The following is an 18,401-nucleotide window of genomic DNA, read 5'->3' as shown; positions in this document are numbered from 1 at the left end:
TGACTTCCCTCTATTCTCCTACTTGTACAAAAAGTGGAGAAGAAATCAAGGGAACACTGAAGATCAATTTTTCACTAATGCTGCCTGGCAAATGGTAAAACACAACATTCATATTTTACTCATATCATTAAACAAAGTGCCTTTAAAAATGTTTCCCTTCCTTCTTTCAATGAACAGGACAGATGATAAGTTTCAAGCTTTCACATTTATGTGAGCTAACAAGGTTGTGTGTGCTGAACTGAAAATGAAAATAACTGTGTGACTATAAAATTAACACACAAGGATTATGATACAACCAGTGTACAATACAAACCCACGTGTGTAAAATTATGACATAGAATCTTTCATCAGTGCTTAACAAGATATACATGTAACATATGACATTGACTGGACGAAAGTATCGTGTGATAAAAGTTTTATAAAACAACACATAATACACCATGAATAAGAAATTCAGTTTTGCTGTAAAACACATTTGGTTTATCCTATATTTTTAAATATGAGCTTACTTTAATGCACTCTGACAATTGTCTGTATATTCTCCCTGGACAATAATTTACACATGTCTCAGGTTTAAAAAGTACAACTACATAATACAAATGAAGCACCCTATTATAATATCAAATCAAAACAGCGTACCCATCCCTGGATACCACTATAGAAGCTAATTACTTGAACTGCCAGTGACACACAATTGCAATGAGGTAGTATTCACCGAGTCTGTATGTCACCAGTCCATGATAGACAAAGTACACATGATACAAGACAACAGTAAAATATATCAAATACACTGGTGTGGAAGTTTCCTATACCACACCAAAAACAAATGGAAGATTTATCCTTCCTAAATGCCAGGGCAATAAATGTGGGTATTAGAAAAATATAGCACCCCACTCCCACTGCAAGAGTTTATATATTAAAAGGGCATTTAATTTAAACCTTGAGAAAAAGTCTGTAAAATCTGATCAACACTGAAAAGTTCAATGTGGCATCTGACAGTGGTTAAAACAGCTAGAATACTAAAGTTCTGAAATTAAGCCAGTGGAAACAAAAGTACCATGAAGTTTTTAATAGTTCTTGTGTAGGCAAAAGTATGGCATGGTTGACTCTTGAACAATAGGTCTCATGATACAGGGTCTAGAACTAAACGTATACAATGCAGAAACCATTATTTTCTTACCTTAAGACTCTAAAATTAATAGGTTTCACTATTATCCTAAGTACAAGCCATTCACAAGACTCTGATCAATGATCTTGCACAAGAAAAAATAATCCTTCCCTCAAAAGACAATACCTCATGTGCAAGACATCCACAAACTTTGGTCAAGATATGTGATCTAAAATTAAGATAACACACAAAAGAAACATTTTCACTTCTTTCAGTCACAGAGACCTTAAATCTTAAGAGCCTTCTTTCTGAAAGAATGTGCAATGCATCCAGCAAACTTTGGTGAAAAAACATGGTCGAGAAACAAATTTTGTGTCTGAACCATTTTTCTAATCTCAAAGTGACCCTGATCATGAAATTTTTGAGCCCAAAATCCATAAGCTTTTTCCTTACCCCAAGTGCAAGCCATCCAAAAAGTTCAGCCTAGGTCTGTGATGCAGAAGTTACTATTGTGCAAAAACCACTATTCTTCCTTTAGTCACACTGAACTTCTGACCCCAAAATCAATATGGTTTATCCCAAAAAACATCTTTACATTTTATATTAATTCTTGTTAATGTTTAAATACATCTTGAAGGGTTGATGTTCCTAAATTTGTTTGCAATTCAACATTTTTTGTCATAAAAATAGATAGAGAAGAAATGCCCTAATTCAAAAGCATTATGTAGCAAGATAAAAATTTTCACTTGGTCACAGAGACTGATGGATTGACAAACCAATAAAATAGATTACTGAAATGATCCAGTATTACTACTGGACTGAATGAATGGACTCTTCCACTACACGACTGATCTGCCACGGAATTACAACAGCGCAGTCAGTACAGCATAGGACAAATAATCCACAGCTAATAGGTTTGATACATGTATTGGCCAGACTAGGTTGGCTGCCTCAGTGACTCCATGAAAAAGGCACTTACCCACCCCCAATTCCATTGCATTATATAACCAAATAGAGTAATAAGTCCCTATAAGAACCACCCATCCACCTACCAGACCTAAGAACTGACCAGTCACACGTGAGCAGTGATTCCTCATAAGATTTAATTAACTGCACACATTCTAGACACTTACACAACTTAAAATTTAGTTTAATTATAAAGTAAATTATACTAATTAAGAAGAGTCCTTTTAAGTGACTCAGGCTGATAACCATCCATTCAGGAGGAGTAGCAATAACAACATTTTCAAGATGGCAACTGTGTGGTGGCCATATCTGACATTAGATTAGTACCATTTTCATTTCAGACCAGCTGGACATCATAAGACTTCTGGTGAAAACCCCACATCAATATGACTTTATGTTCAGGGTAGAGTTGTGATAACAAGATATTTACGATGGCAGCCATAATGAATCTCATAATGAAATTTAGGGCCAGCTCTCTTCTACAACAGCCTGCACTCAGCTGTTTAAATGACACCAAAGCATGACTTAAGCTGACAATAAAGAGAAAGACCTTTTCTCCAGGAAATGCACCAGAAGCCATATGGATATGAGCAGAGAAAAGAGCACTGGCCACACTGTTCTTTGGTCAGGAAGGCAAGATGACCTACACCGAGAAAGTGTAGACCTGGTCATAAAGAATAACTTAACAACACCCTTCTACAGTGGAAACCAATCAATGAACAAATGATGTATGCCAGATTCAACTAACATTTTGCCAAAAAACATCAGTCTTCATTGCCATGCCACCACAGAAGACACCAGTGATGAGGAGAAATACCTTTCCTTTGACAGCTTGCACTCTGGTGTTCAAACACCACCAAGGCATCACCTATTCCATGCAATTTCAACACATGAACAAACTCAGACAACATAGATAGGAAGCGGTTCATGGATAGACATGGAATAAGACCAATAAATAACACTGATGAAAAACCTTGTGAATTCTACAAAGATAGCTATCTTGTTATGTTGTTGTTGTGGGGTTTAACGCCATTTTTCAGCACACGATAGGCTATACATGGCGGCCAGTATTAATGGTGGAGGAAGAATCCGGGAAACCCCAGAAAGAAACACCGACCCAAAAGAAGCTACTGGCAAGCTTTTTCACATACCCACACTGGCTGAATCTGAGACTCGAACTGCTGCAGACAGAGGTGAGGTGGCAGTGATCTGTAACGGACAGCGCTTTAGACCGCTCGGCCACTTGGGGACCCCGCAATCTTGTTATAGGAGGGATTAATTTTCCAGAAGAAGCAAATCCACAAGCTGCCATGGAAGTCTAAGGATGGCAAGACTGAAAGCCAGGAAGACCATGTTCTGATCAATGACAAGTGGAGACACTCCTTGCATGATGTACAAGTTGAGAGACACACTGATATACAAAGGCAGCAATCACAGTTTGTTGGTAGTCATGATTACCTTCAAGAACAAGTTCAGCATATTCCTGAATGGGATGAAATGATTATACATTATTTCAACAGTCATGAGAGAAACTGGAGGGCAAGTTGCCACAGGAAAGCACATAACAAAGAATGGATTTCCAAATCAACCCGGAATGCTACTGAAAAAAGATAACAGAAAAAGAAATCCCTAAAAGATTCACAGTCACCCAGCCTAAAAATAGGATAATCAAAGAGTATTCTGGCAAGGAATAGGTAGTGAAAAACAGAGCAAAAAGTGACAAGTAGAAGACAGGCAGGACATGACGACTATATACAAGATCATGAAGCGGTGTAATGGAGACTGTCACAGGTGAAAGTCTACCTCTGATCAGTGCAGCTGAGGACATCCAATGAAAAGATGGAACAAACACTTTCAAAAGATACTGAACAGACCAGAGACCAGACCTATCTTTTATAGCCTTGATCCCAGAAGCCAAAGATGACCTAGACATCAGTCTGATGGACATCACGGGCCAAACGAAAAGTCCTCAAAAATGGGAAAGCTGCTGATCAGGACAGCATCGGCCCAGAAATGTTGAAGTCAGAAGATTTTGAAACCACAAAGATTCTCAGAAATATTCCAAAAGATAAGAGACTAAAGAAATTCCCACCAAGTGGAAAACTGAAATCATCATCGTCAAGTTACCAAAGCGGGATGACCTTGGGGACTTGAACAACAGGAGAGGCATCACACTCCCATCTCTTTTTAGGAAGGTTTTCAACAGACTCATTCTCAAGAGGATCAACATAACAACATTAAGCCCTTACACGATAAAATAACTTGGCATGGTTACACTAACCTCACCTTGTCCACCATGACAGATAACGTGAGACTCTCGCCGTGACCCCTTTTCTACATACGGCTTGCCAGACCATATTTGGATATTCTACTTAATGTCATTATCAATCAAGTGGCGAACAATGGCTTCTTGGTGGAACTTCAAAGTTACAGATAAACCATATTTACTTTTAATGTGCAGAATTTCTGACTCAAACCGCACCATACTTTTTAATATGATCTGTTTATGTTTCCAAATTAGGACTCAATGTTTTTATATGGCACACAAACATACGAGGCTGAGAATGGAACTAGTCATTATCTGAACTAATATGGCTGACAATCTTTGATCCTAACTTCATCTCTGAAAGACCTAGACTATGTTGATGAAACTGGTTTGTTTTCAAGTTGGAATATAGATATGCAAAAAGGACAGACAAACTCTGCGAAATAGTCATAAATACAGGACTGAAAGTGAACAACAAGGAAACCAAATTAATGAGGATAAACCATAAAAACAACAATCCATCCACTGTCAGTAATGAACCAGTAGAGGCAATCACATATCTTGGAAGCAAAGTATCCACAGAGGGAGACTTTGAGAAAAAGATAACAATCATAATTAGCAAAGCAAATCAACTCTTTAGTATGCTGAAATATGAAATCCAAACAACTTGGACTTGAGACCAAGCTGATGATTTACCAAAGCAAGGTCATCAGCGAGCAACTGTTCAGCTTTAAATGCTGAAAGCTAACATCAATCATAGTACAAAAGCTTGAACTCTTCCAAACAAGTGTCTGAGGAAGATTTGTGGCATCTTCAAGACAAACTGGATAGAAAATGAAGATCTTCATCCAATGACAAAATCAACATCTCTTGTCCAAAAGAAGATGGCAAAGGGTGGGGCAAGTATGTCAAATTCACTGGATGCACCATATAGGACAACCATCACTGCTGGACCCAAGTGATGGACATTATACCAAAATGTCCATCAAGTTAACCAATGTAATTCATTTTCCAAAGATATCAATGTTAACATTTGAGAAACTATAACTTTTTGTGCACAAGAGTAACCCAGACTTTCTCAAGATGATTGTCCCTATAGCATCATGCAAATAAAATCTATCAGTTTTGCACCAGCTAGGCACAAAATAATTTTAGCCTACTGGGAAAAATTGAAATCATGTTTATCCACATGCATAATCTTTACAGAGGTTATAAGTACTGACAAAAGACTTGGAAAAGTTAAAAAGAAACTTCCACGCAGATGTTTCAGCCAGTGGTCCGATTTCCATGCATCAAGTATGGTATCCAATGTTCCCCCCACTCCAGGACTGGTACCCTGCTCAACAAATAATTAGTGGTATGATTCCTGAAGCTCATTTGAAAATCAAATCAAAAACCATACTGCACTCTTAAAGATCCAAATTAACCCCAATCTAAGGCAACTACTCATGTTTTATGAAATGGCAAACCGAGTCATATTCATACTTTAACTCTATTAACGGTCAATCAATAACTGATTATCTGTGATTCCTGTAACCCACTTGTCATGTAACTATCACTATATGCCATTCAAGCCCTAAAAGTTGCAATCCATATCGATCACTGACCAATACTATCTCTGACAAAATGTGAGAATCATCTGATTTACAAGCGCACAGGCAGTCTGATGGACTTTTAGACCTAATCTCCATCATGTATCTGACTGCAACTATGTATCACAAATAAATTTGTAACTTAAAAGTCTTTCAACCATTTTTCATGAAATTTTCTGTAGGCACCAAAACATTAACACTAATTCACACTGGGTAAGTGTCAATATAAAATACTTGGTTTTATATGATGTGCTATGACAACAAGTTGGTAGTGGCTATGTCTGCTTTGGCAGAAGATCAATTATACTGACAGCCAACTGATCACTATTACACAATCACCTGTGTAGTACTGCTTGTCTGTCCAAGTTGTCTGCTGACTCAACTCTATCTCTGGCCAGGCGATCATAGAAGTCCAAGCTTGAGTTTCCACCATCAGCAAAACATGGCTGAGCCTTCTAAAATAATGTCATGATTTCAATTATGATTTCTATAATAGGTCATTTCTGCTTATCTAATAGGTCCAAATTTATCCTGCCATAATGTTCCTATTTGCAACTCAGTTTTAACATGCTTTTCAGCATTGGCTCAACATTGTCCCTGAAGTACATGTACACATGAAACTTTTCACAAGATTATGAAACTTTTCATGACAAAATCTTTAATTTTAATGGAGTTAATATTCAAATGTGTATACATATCAATTAAAAGACCATACAAAGCAGCATAAACAGCAGCAAAATGGACTACATCATACCATGCTGCTGCTTCATTCAGCATTGACAGTCAGCCAACTGTCAGATACATTGACATCAATGTAAACCAAACTCCCTCCTGACAGTCCATATGTATAAACAAATAGGAATGGCATTTCTATGTGCTATACAGCTAGTTGAAGAAATTAGGTGGTGCACTACATATGGCATAGTCATGACTTTCAATTTCTATGTAGATTAAGAAAGCACTGTCAGAAAGACAATGCTGCACATATTCTGAAATTCACACCACAGGGTTTTCCCAGGAATTTAATACTAAGAATCATGTGTTTCTACTAAACTTTTGCTGCATACCTGCAAAAACAGCTGCAAGCCACAGGTGATAATCTGACAAATTACGTACAAAACTGATTCATGTTCACATTATTGTGCAATTTATTTGACATTTGTTTTTAAACTTCATGCAGAGTTAGCACCATAGAGCCACTATTGTGTTTTTGTGCGATAAAACACTAGTACATATATACTTGATAAAAAAAAAACCTTATGTGGTAGTGCCCACTGGTTAATTTGCTCCTCAAAACATCCAAGAATGATAACAAAGGTTAGTTTTCATACTTTTATCACATTCCTTGATACTAATTAAGGCCAAAGGCAACATACATGTTGTTTTAGAAGTCTTTAACAAGCTGCCCCACTGTTAAAGCTTCGCATTGTCATGGGGGCAGGGGATGTTAAAACATCTCTACAGTAAAGAGCCCAAGAATAAACACTAACGATAATGAGATTTTTTTTACATCTCAACTGTCAGATGCTTTTTTCAGCATATAGTTGTTGTTGTTGTAGGGTTTAACGCCATTTTTCAGCACACGATAGGCTATACATGGTGGCCAGTATTAATGGTGGAGGAAGAACCCAGGAAAACCCCGGAAAGAACCGAACCACCGACCCACGAGAAGCTACTGGCAAGCTTTCTCACATACCCACATTGGCTGAATCCGAGACTCGAACCCACGCAGACAGGTGAGATGGCAGTGATCCATAACAGAGAGCGCTTTAGACCACTCGGGGCCCCTCAGCATATAGTGTTTTATTTTAAGGAATGCCTAATGACAGAATATCTACATGATATAAGTAATCATGGGCTTATGCTGAATGATAAGTAGCAACTAGTCAATTTTGGTATGCCTACTGAACATGTCTGGTAAATACAGCTGTTTTGGAAGACTGTGTACCCAGCATTAAATAAATATAGAAATATTTTAATAAATAAAAAGCAGCAGTTTAAGAGATATTATTTTAATGGATCATTTAGTTTTGGTTTGGTTTGGTGTACAACAGCAGAGCAACATAAGTAGATTATTTTGTGCAGAGAAAATTGGGAGTAAAATGCATTGCCCCAGGACACAATATGGTAGCCAACGCAGGTTTATCAGATGGTTGGATTCTAATATACACCCCTGTACTTGCATGTCCAACAAGCTAACCAATAAGCCTCCATGGCTCCTAGGTAATTTAGTGATACCAGGAAATGGGCACTTACAAAGGGTGTTAAGTGAGAGGTCACTGAAAGTTTTTTTGTGTGACTGAGTACAATGTCTACATCTGTAAAAAAAAAAAAAAAAAAAACACAACTATGCAGTATACTGTATGATAAATTTAACTGTGCTTTCAAAGGAATTAAAATCAATCATCAACAGAACAATGAGACCACTCAGGAAAATAATGATTAAAAAGACAGACTGGTTCACAGAAAGCAAAGTACATAGATCATATGGTGAGTGGGGAATTAGTTCACAAAGCATCCTTCTAATTCATGACATATTTATTCACAGACATTGCATAATTATAATAATATATTAACTGTCAACCTCATGTTGTCCATAACAAATTCAAAATATAAGTTCTCAACATGAACACATGCTCTACCGAATTTCACTGTCTGTTTCAACATAAGTAGCATATAAAAACTCCTACATATTTATTGTGTATGATAAAAAGCTTCATTTACAGTAAACCCTCTAAAAGCAGACCACTATAACTCTTAATTCAAACTTAACACATTCATCAGTATTCCAAGTTTAATAATAAAAATAAAAATAATAATGACATTATTTTCAGAGGTTAATCTAAATGTACCTCAAGGACCTCTGCTTTGTACATAAATACATAAACACAATACATTAAGAACTTTTCACACAACCAAACACAATACATTAACAACTATTCACACCAACACTATATTGCTGCAGAAGTGAAAAAAGGTGAGTGGTAACTTGTACTTTAATAAGTAACATTATTTTTTTTATGATCGGGTCCATTGTGGAAGGAAAAGTTAAGAGATACTTGAAGCTTATATTATAATATGAGGAATGTTATTCCAAAAAAGACAAATGAAAACTGAAAACTACTGTTGATAAGTGGCTTTGAAATTGTGATGTTTTAATGGTCAAAGACTTGGGGTACCAGTAGATTCTCTTTATTGGAAAATAGTGTTCGGGTAAGATAGCGAAGATTTAGTGGAAACCTTACACATCATTTTTACCATTCTAAAGAATATTCTTTCACTCACTGGTACCACTTTGACACTTTGCTCATCAAGAGTTATTCTACATGGTCTTTTGGGGAGTCTGACAATTTTACCCTCATATTTGTAGCAGATGTATTTCCTCAAATTATATTACAGTAATCAAGATGGGGCTGAATGTACCTCTTGTAAAAAGTTAACTCTGACTTTCGCTAATTAACAGCTTATAATTCTCAGTATAATATAATCTAATAGTCAACTTAACTTGGAGTTGATATGCTTCCTTATCAAGAGTTCCTTCAGCGTCCCATACCATCTTGATACAGTAAATCAGGGGTGGCAAGCCAGACAACCTTTGTGGGCAGCAATACTAGGAGGCAATACTGGAAAGAGCCATCCCTAATTTTGCAAACATCTAGCAAATGTAAATATGAAGATGAGAATAGAGGATTTAAGACAAAGTGGGAAGAGGGGTTTATTTTTGTGGAGAGCAATGGTAATATAAATCTTTTTGAACATTATTCAGTGTTATTTAGCAAATTTTGACAAAAATATACAATTTTAAAAAAACATTATTTTAGACATGTCATAAGAGCTTTACACAAGCTGCACTATGAACCCCTTGCCCTACATGTAGCCTGGCTACAGGGGGTCTTAACTTGGTTTGACAATATGACCTGCATGCTCTGGTCACTTGCTTCTCCACTTGAAATGTTCCACTTCATCCCCATTACAGAGCCCTACAGTTACAGCTAGCCCACATGCTTTTTAACTAATATGGAACACATGGGCTCTTTAGCTAATATGGAACACATCTTGACACATGGGTTGTCATTCAACACTGCTTCTACAGTGTGACTGAGTTGAACCCACTTGACCAAATATGGAATACAGATGAAGTGTTTGTAAACCATAGAATTTATTTTTAAATCCACTCATGACACATAACAGGAATATTCCTCCCAATAAAGTGGTATACACATCTACATGAAATGAATTTATGAGTAAACTGAACTTTCACTGGAAATATGTAAGGAATAAATTTACACCGGACTCCTATGTCTCACATTATAAAGATGTGCAACTTTGGTAGTAAATACATGTCTGAAATTATAAACGGACCAATGAAGCATGAGTATGATCAGCTGTAAGATAACAGCAAGTGCAAACATGATTTTAAAGTTTCTGAAAATTACCTATACAGTACCTGGCATATTTTACCTTCAACTCAGACCTGTATCAACAACTGCTCAGTTATGCATAAAATGTGGAAGATATTTGTACTGATGCAGCTGGATTTTATTTTTAGTAACAAGGATTGCCCAGCCATTTCATTAGGTCTTCATAGAGTGAACAGTGAGCAACCAAAATGAAACAAATTTTACATTATCAGTGCATTTATTCTAAACAAAGAACTTGACCAAAAGCATAGAAGTAAAACTTTTAATGTTAGAATGATGCAAAACAATTTAATTTTAAGCATTTCGACCAATGTTGCCAGCATACTGCTTCTACTTTAAGCATACTGTTTTTATCACAGTGCATTCAGTTGATGAAAACTATGTGATAAGTCCCTAAAATTATGAAGCATTGGAAATTATAGTACTTGGTTACTTTTGAGAACATTCAACCATACAATCGAGCACACTTTGAATCAATTATGGTCACTAAGCAGTGTTCCAGCTAGAAAATAAATAAAGGGCACCTAGTTCTACTCAAATTGCCAACCTCTCTGCATATTTTAATTGCAAATTTATTATTAACATAGTCATTTTAAACATGCCTTGTTAGTTAAATTGGTTTAATTTTTTTTTATTACTTGAACCACTTAATTGATTGCAAGCAAACATTTTGTCAGGATTGAAGACCAAGTGGCAGGTCCACATCTTCCCTTAAAGTGAACTTTAAAGTCAAAAGGTTTTACTGCAAGTGGACTGGATTGGAACCATATGTCACTGAAGTTTGCTAACCCCAAAGATGACTTAGTTTATTCATTCTGCCACAATAAACAATAATGTCATATGGTAAATGTTCCTGTCAAAATCCAATTATTTTTAATTTTAAAAAAACGCAAAACGAAAACCACTATAATAATAATAATAACAATAATAATAATGAGGACTTTGTATAGCGCCTAATCTTTAGAAGCTCTAAGCGCTTTACAACATGAAATTAGAAAAACTTTAAAAAATAAAAAAACATGCTGAGAATATTTCAGGTAGGAAACATTATTAGGTCTTTAAGTTTGTTCTTGTTTGTTCTTGCTGTCGAAATAAGTGAGTTTTGAGAGCCCTCTTGAATGTGATCACTGTGTCTTTGTGTCTAAGTTCAGTGGGCAATTCATTCCATGTTGCTGGGCCCTGGTATGCAAAAGAACGCTGTCCATATGACTTTGTTTTCATACATGGAATAATGAGTATACGATTATCAGAAGAGGGGTGTAAGTATCTTCCTGGTGTGTACACATGGGTGAGGTCAGATAGGTATGTTGGACTAGAGTCCAACAGTGAAATGTAGCACAGAGAACAAATTTTGTGTTTGATTCTGGATCGAATGGATAGCCAGTGTAGGGTACAGAGCAGCGGGGAGGTGTGCTCTGATCGTGGTACTCTAAGTATGATCCGAGCAGCTGTGTTTTGAACTTTTTGAAGTTTCTGGAGTAGATATTGAGATGAACCAGACAGAATTGAGTTACAATAGTCCAGTCTTGAAAGTACTAATGAACACACAAGTGTTTTAGTGGCATCAACTGAAAGATATTTGCGAATTGAGCTGATGCATCTCAGCTCAAGATATGCAGCCTTGCATATGTTCATGACATGTTGGTGCAATGTGAGACTACTGTCCAGAGTAACACCTAGGTTTTGTACTGATTGTGTGAATTTAATGTTGGCATTGCTGATATTTATTGTTTGAGGTAAAGGATGTGAATGAGAAAGTCTTTGTGTTGTGATCAGAATGGCCTCAGGTTTATCATCATTCATCTGCAGCTTGTTACATGTCATCCATGATTTCACATCAGAAATGCACCTCTCTACACCTTGGATGGTAGCATCAACTTCAGTTGGGTGGCTAGATTTGTATATTTGGGTGTCATCAGCATACAATTGGTGAGACACTGGATGATGATCTATGACACTTGAGAGCGACTGAGTGTACAGAATGAAGAGAACAGGTCCAAGAACAGACCTCTGTGGAACACCACAACATAGATCAACTGGGCTGGAGTGTATTCCATTTGCAGATACAATTTGTGTCCTGTTGTCCAAGTAGGACTTGAACCACAGTAAGGCTGTATCATGAATGCCAAATACATGCTGGAGACGGTGAAGTAATATATCATGGTCTATTGTGTCAAATGCTGCAGACAAATCAAGGAGGGTGAGGACTGTAATCTTTCCGCTATCCAACGCAGAGAGAATGTTATTAACTACTTTTAGAAGAGTAGTTTCAGTACTGTGCAAGGGCAATATGCAGACTGTACATTGCTAAAAAGTCTGTCTGAATTTAGATGAGATACAAGCTGGGATAGAACAACCTGTTCTAAGATTTTTTAAATGAACGGGAGATTAGAAACTGGGTGGCAGTTCTTTAAATCGTTATGGTCTAGTGTTGGTTTCTTCAGCACAGGTGTTACAATGGCAGTTTTGAAAAATGATGGGAATTCCCCAGATGATTTGTTGTTGTTGTCGGGTTTAACGCCATTTTTCAGCACACGATAGGATATACATGGCGGCCAGTATTAATGGTGGAGGAAGAACCCGGGAAAACCCCGGAAAGAACCACCGACCCACAAGAAGCTACCAGCAAGCTTTCTCACATACCCACATTAGCTGAATCCAAGACTCGAACCCACACAAACAGAGGTGAGATGGCAGTGATCCGTAATGGAGAGCGCTTTAGACCACTCCGTCCCCCCCCCCCCCGATGAGAGAGAGGTATTAATAACATCAGTTAGTGAAGGCAACACTGGATCTAAGAACTCAAGCAGCAGTGATGTTGGAATTGGATCAAGTTCATATGACTTTGGTGCACTCTTCATCACAATTGTACGTACGAAATCCATAGAGACAGGTTCGAATGCTGCTAATGGTTGCCACTCAAATTCTAAAAATGCAACTATAAACCTGGTCATTTCACAACATCTTAACAAGAAATTTAAAACTCACACGACCATGCAAGAGTGACAAATGCAGATTTTCTAAGACTGAAAATCAGAAAAGACAAATTGAAAAGCACACCATGCAGTAAACCCCATTTGAACACTCAACAACACTCCCAAATATATTTCTTTTTCATTCAATTTCTTTCTATTGCAACTGTTTATCACTACCTGCCATATCAGTTCATGCAAGACCCTGTTGTCAGCCTCAAATTTATGTGGAATGAATGAGAGGATGTAGTGTATATGAAACTGGTGAGTACGATATAAATATTGCATAGATATACCAAAACACTATAACCACTGCCAAACTGGTATTACATCAATTACTGTGAAACAGGATATAAAATAAACCTATCATAAATAAGAGATATATCACATAGTGACATACTCCATAAAAACCTCATTTTTTTACGACAATGGTAACAGTGCACACACCCTACCTATCGTTTTCTGATGTACTAAACAAGAAGTTATACCAGTCTTATAGGTCTAAATCATATGAGAATAAATATGTGCCACTCTTTAAAGACCACACCCGGTCCATTCTGCACATCTGATACATGTTTTCTGTACAAACTGGAGTGTCACTGGGTTGACACTTTCTATTTATTTTTTATACTAAGGTCTGTTACTTCATAGGTTGCTCCAGGTGCAATGTACAAACAGAACTTGCGCGTGCTAATTTTATTGTACATTTATACTTTGCTACAAAGCAAAATTAACATAATGGTAAATAAATCCCTAAGGAAAGAAATTAATTCAACTGCATGAAAAATTCACCAGAAAAAAAATTCAGATGGAGAACCTACAAAGTTGGATTAAATTTTACTTTACATTGAAACATAGCTCTTTCTTAAGTAACCATATAAATTGTTGGTGGTAGGAATTTAACTATATCATATCTTATGTGTTCTCTAATAAATGTTATTATTACTTTATCATTTTTATTGTTTATATGTATAATGCTGACCTGGAATTATTTAATGACAATGTTTTCAAAGTATTTAGTACGCTATACAAAATGTAACATAGGAACTTGTTTATTTTTTTGTTCTTTACTTTCTCTTACTAAAATTCTATTAACATTGGTACATTTGTATTATTTTCCTGTTCTCACAAAAAAAAAAGAGTCGTTACATCCCTTCTGACTGGAACACTGCTAAGTTATTCTAAATGAAATGACTGATCATTGGGTTTTATTACTATTAAGAATGTCTGGAACAGTCACATGAAGTACTCAATGTATACATTATTAAATCAAACTATATCTCTCATATCAGTGTTTACTTTGTGCACTATTTTAAAAAGTAATCACAGAAATAAAAACATATTAGCATACTATGCTTTTACCTCCAAACTGTGTCATTAGATTTGGTCAGCTGAGTTGCCAAAATAATACCTTTTGTGTCATCTCACAGTCAAACAGTCAGGTTAGACATAAATTAGGAACTTTTTTGTTACCAGCTTAACTTCAATCATGTAAGAAGTAGGATCTGTCGAACACTAGTGATGTTGGGTATCGGTAGATCTGAGCCAATATAAATCAATGCACCCCATTTGTCAGTATTGAATGAGGAATAATGTTTGCTTGATAAGTGTATTTGGTTCTTTTCCTTTACAAACCAAAGGAAAATTATGAAGAGTCTTTCACAAAGAAACTGTTTGGTCTGTTACACTGTATTTGACCAAACATACTGCAGATGATCTATGCTGAGCAGTGTTTTCACCATTACTTCATAAATTGATAGTTTAAAATTCATTTAATAGTGGAAGGGAACTGATAAAACTTATTTCACATTTCAAAGATTTTGGTGATCAAATATTGTGAGAGAAAAAACAGGATTTAGGCACAAAACATGATAATCTTACGAAAGCAATGGTACATGAATTTACAGCCACTCAAATGAGAACGAATGATTGAGACATCAAAAGGTAAGCACACAAATTCTTATAAAGATGAGGAAAACATACAAACAAACAAAAAATGATGTGCCTAACATTCAGTATTCAAAAATTGAAAGATAAAATAATATTTTTAAATTGCCCCAAACCCTAGCAAAGCATGGATTATGGAATTGTATACGGTTATGTTGACCTTTTGAAGTGAGGATGTCGCGTGCAAACCCGGGACATTGGGCCTGAGGAAATCTCTGAAATATTACTTTTGAACATACCCTCAGGCATATAAAATGGGCATGGCTTTCTGAGAAACGGTTTAAGTGTTCCATTGATGTACTGAAGGGCGGGGGGTCCTTACCTTGTTGTTTTCCAGTGCCTCTGCTGAATGTTGCTCCTTTGCCGAAAAACAATTCTGACATTTCGTTTTGTTGAAGATATTAGGCTCAAATTTCCTACACTTCGATGCCATTTTGACACCCTGTCTACCAGCAATTCTAACGGTCACTACTACACTGATTGACCGTCACCGACCCTTCAGGCTTCACACAAGCTGCCTTAAGTGACGACTTACACATGTATCTCTACATAAGTGACATTTTTTGGTATTGAATCATGCACTCACAATTCATGGTCGAATAAAAATGTTGAAAACAAATACAAATTCCTTCTGTTCTGTATATTCCACACATAAAACGTTTCCTTTATCGACATGCACGGTCACTTAATAAAATGTGTTCAGCCATTGCAGTAAGGTGTGCGCGGAGGAATTTTGTTTACGTGAGAATGTGTGATGCGTCATATCAGCTCGCCATAGAAAGGTGATAGTAAGTAGTCCACAATTGTACTATAGTGGGTTGTGTCCCCTTAAACGCTGCGTGGGAGAGAGAGTTAACTCAGTTTGAAACAAATCTTAGTGCCGACCAAGCAGTATTTTCTTTGTAATTTTTTTTTTGTACCCTTTTAATCGACTTTCGAACAGGATCAGTTTCGCGTCATGTTAGGATCATATACATTTACAGGCATATATACTATAGTCTATAATCCAGCTCATGAAATGTACCCCATGTCCCGATCTCCACTGGAAGCTCTAGTCTTCGAAAGTATTTAACTCACTCTGTTACTATCTGGCTGAATATTATTTACGGTGACTGCAATGATAAAGAAATACTATTTTATTTAAAGGAACAGCCCACATACGTAAGGTGATGCGGAAGTAGTATGAGTATATAACAATTCTAGACCAACCAAGTCTAGTAACTACTAAGAAAACAAATCAGGAAAAAATTAAGAATTTTAGGATACTAGGGCGCCTCAGTAGGCTTTTGTTTTATCAACAAATATGACATACAGAACAGCTTCCATCACAGATAAAAAGAGGCAACAGATATGTCAATATTTTTGTTCAAATCAAATTTATTGGCATAAAACGTGCGACGCAATGGTGGTGGAAATACGTAATCTAGAACGCTTCAAATATATTCGTGTTTCATCAACAAATAAAGCTTTCATGACATAATAAGAGAACTCAAGCAACCAATCTTTATTAGTTGAGTTATTTTGTTTTATTTTCCATATTTGTCAAAATTAAAATGTACCTAATACTAGGATTATTAAAATGTCTTTAAGAAGGCATACAAGATATATATCAAGAATATATCATGGAAATACTTCAACTAATTCAGCAAAACCAGCGGCACCGGTTATTCAAGCAGACAAATATCAAAATTATATGCATACACTAAAACAATTCGTTGAGAGTCGCGAAAAATTTAATGAAAAAGTACAGCAAGCTAGGCGTGAAGAAGATGAAAAGAAAGCTTTAATGAAAGAACAAGTTCAGGTATATGCAGAAGCACTTATTGTTGTTGTGGGTTTGATGTCCTTTATAAGTATGCGATGGGCTATGCAGTGGTCAGTATAAGTGTGCAGGAAGAAACCAGCGAAAACTCTAGCAAGAACCACCAATCCAAAGGAAGCTCTTGGCAGGCTTTCTCATGTGCCTACATTGGCCAAGTTCAGGACTCAAACCCACGTGGACAGAAATGAGATGGCAGTGATCGGTAAAGTTGATCACTTTGAACCACTTTGTCACACAAGCCCCGCAAATTTTAGTATCGAGTTTTCCAAAGAACTGAACTTCAATCTATGACACAACGTCTATTTTTTCAGTGCAATTAGGATAAATTGCAAAAAGAATCTTTTCACTAACATTTTACTTTCATTATTGACCAATCCTGGTAATCCAAAACCATATAAACTTTTTTTTTTAATGTTCACCCATTTGTAGACTGGTTCCAATTTTTCCATATCATTAGATCCAAGAGTTTGCACTCACCCGTAATGACTTTATTTTTCTAAATAAAAATAGTTTGCCCAGATGGAACATTGTTAACTTCAAAATGTATATGGTCTGAAGGAATTAAATAATCCTCAGCCAGGTAAATTCTTCTGAAGATTAGAGGTGTCAGATGATAAGGATGGACCGCATGTATACCATAGTCCTTGATCCGACATGTGTGTGTGTGTGTGTGTGTGTGTGTATTTGTGTGTGTGTGATTTGGATTTTCAGTCATCACTACAATGCCTGCACTGTGGCAGTTTATAGTGATGTCTAGTGCTGGGACATTATGCCACAGACATGTAGCATCACGTCCCACCCAGTCACGTTATCCTGACACCAGACCAACCAGTTCTAACACTAACATCTGAATGCTGAGTGCCAAGCCAGGAAGCTGCTTGTACCATTTTATGTCTTTGGTATGACTCAGCCGGGGTCCGAACCCGTGACCTCCCGCATCCGATGTGGACTTTCTTACCACTAGGTCATCGGAGCGGTTTAATTATACAGTGAATTTCAATCAAGTGTTATAATTCTATGATCTTAAAATAAGGAACAGAAAAGAATGAAAAACAACAAGATTTATACAACTTAACGGTTCTTTATTTCCTTGAATATAAAGTAAAAATTTGAAAAAAAGAACATAAGGAATTGCAAATTAAATCCCAAAATAATCTAAGAATTGTATTTCCAGAGAAAATTATCAATTGAATTCAGCAATTTGAAAGAGAAAAAAATCAGCCCAACTGGACACAACATAATATACAATTTCAAGGTGCTAGATCTTAAAGCAACTGATAAAATCATCTCATTTACAATATATTTAT

At 36.4% G+C, this 18,401-nt stretch overlaps 1 protein-coding gene across 1 annotated transcript in view; it reads right to left on the bottom strand.

Annotated features, from left to right (window-relative positions):
• Positions 1–15,983, bottom strand: part of LOC149803808 (uncharacterized) — a 151,283-nt gene extending 135,300 nt beyond the window's left edge. The window contains exon 1 of the mRNA XM_089953619.1: positions 15,595–15,983. Within this exon, the coding sequence (XP_089809745.1) occupies positions 15,595–15,705 (111 nt within the window). The 5' untranslated portion in view covers positions 15,706–15,983. The remainder of the gene's footprint in view (positions 1–15,594) is intronic.
• Between the last annotated feature and the right edge of the window lie 2,418 nt (positions 15,984–18,401).

This window comes from Sinohyriopsis cumingii, chromosome 3 (assembly GCF_028554795.1).
Source record: "Sinohyriopsis cumingii isolate HCF-2022 chromosome 3, ASM2855479v2, whole genome shotgun sequence".
NCBI lineage: Eukaryota > Metazoa > Mollusca > Bivalvia > Unionida > Unionidae > Sinohyriopsis > Sinohyriopsis cumingii.
This window is presented reverse-complemented; position numbering and strand designations above follow the sequence as displayed.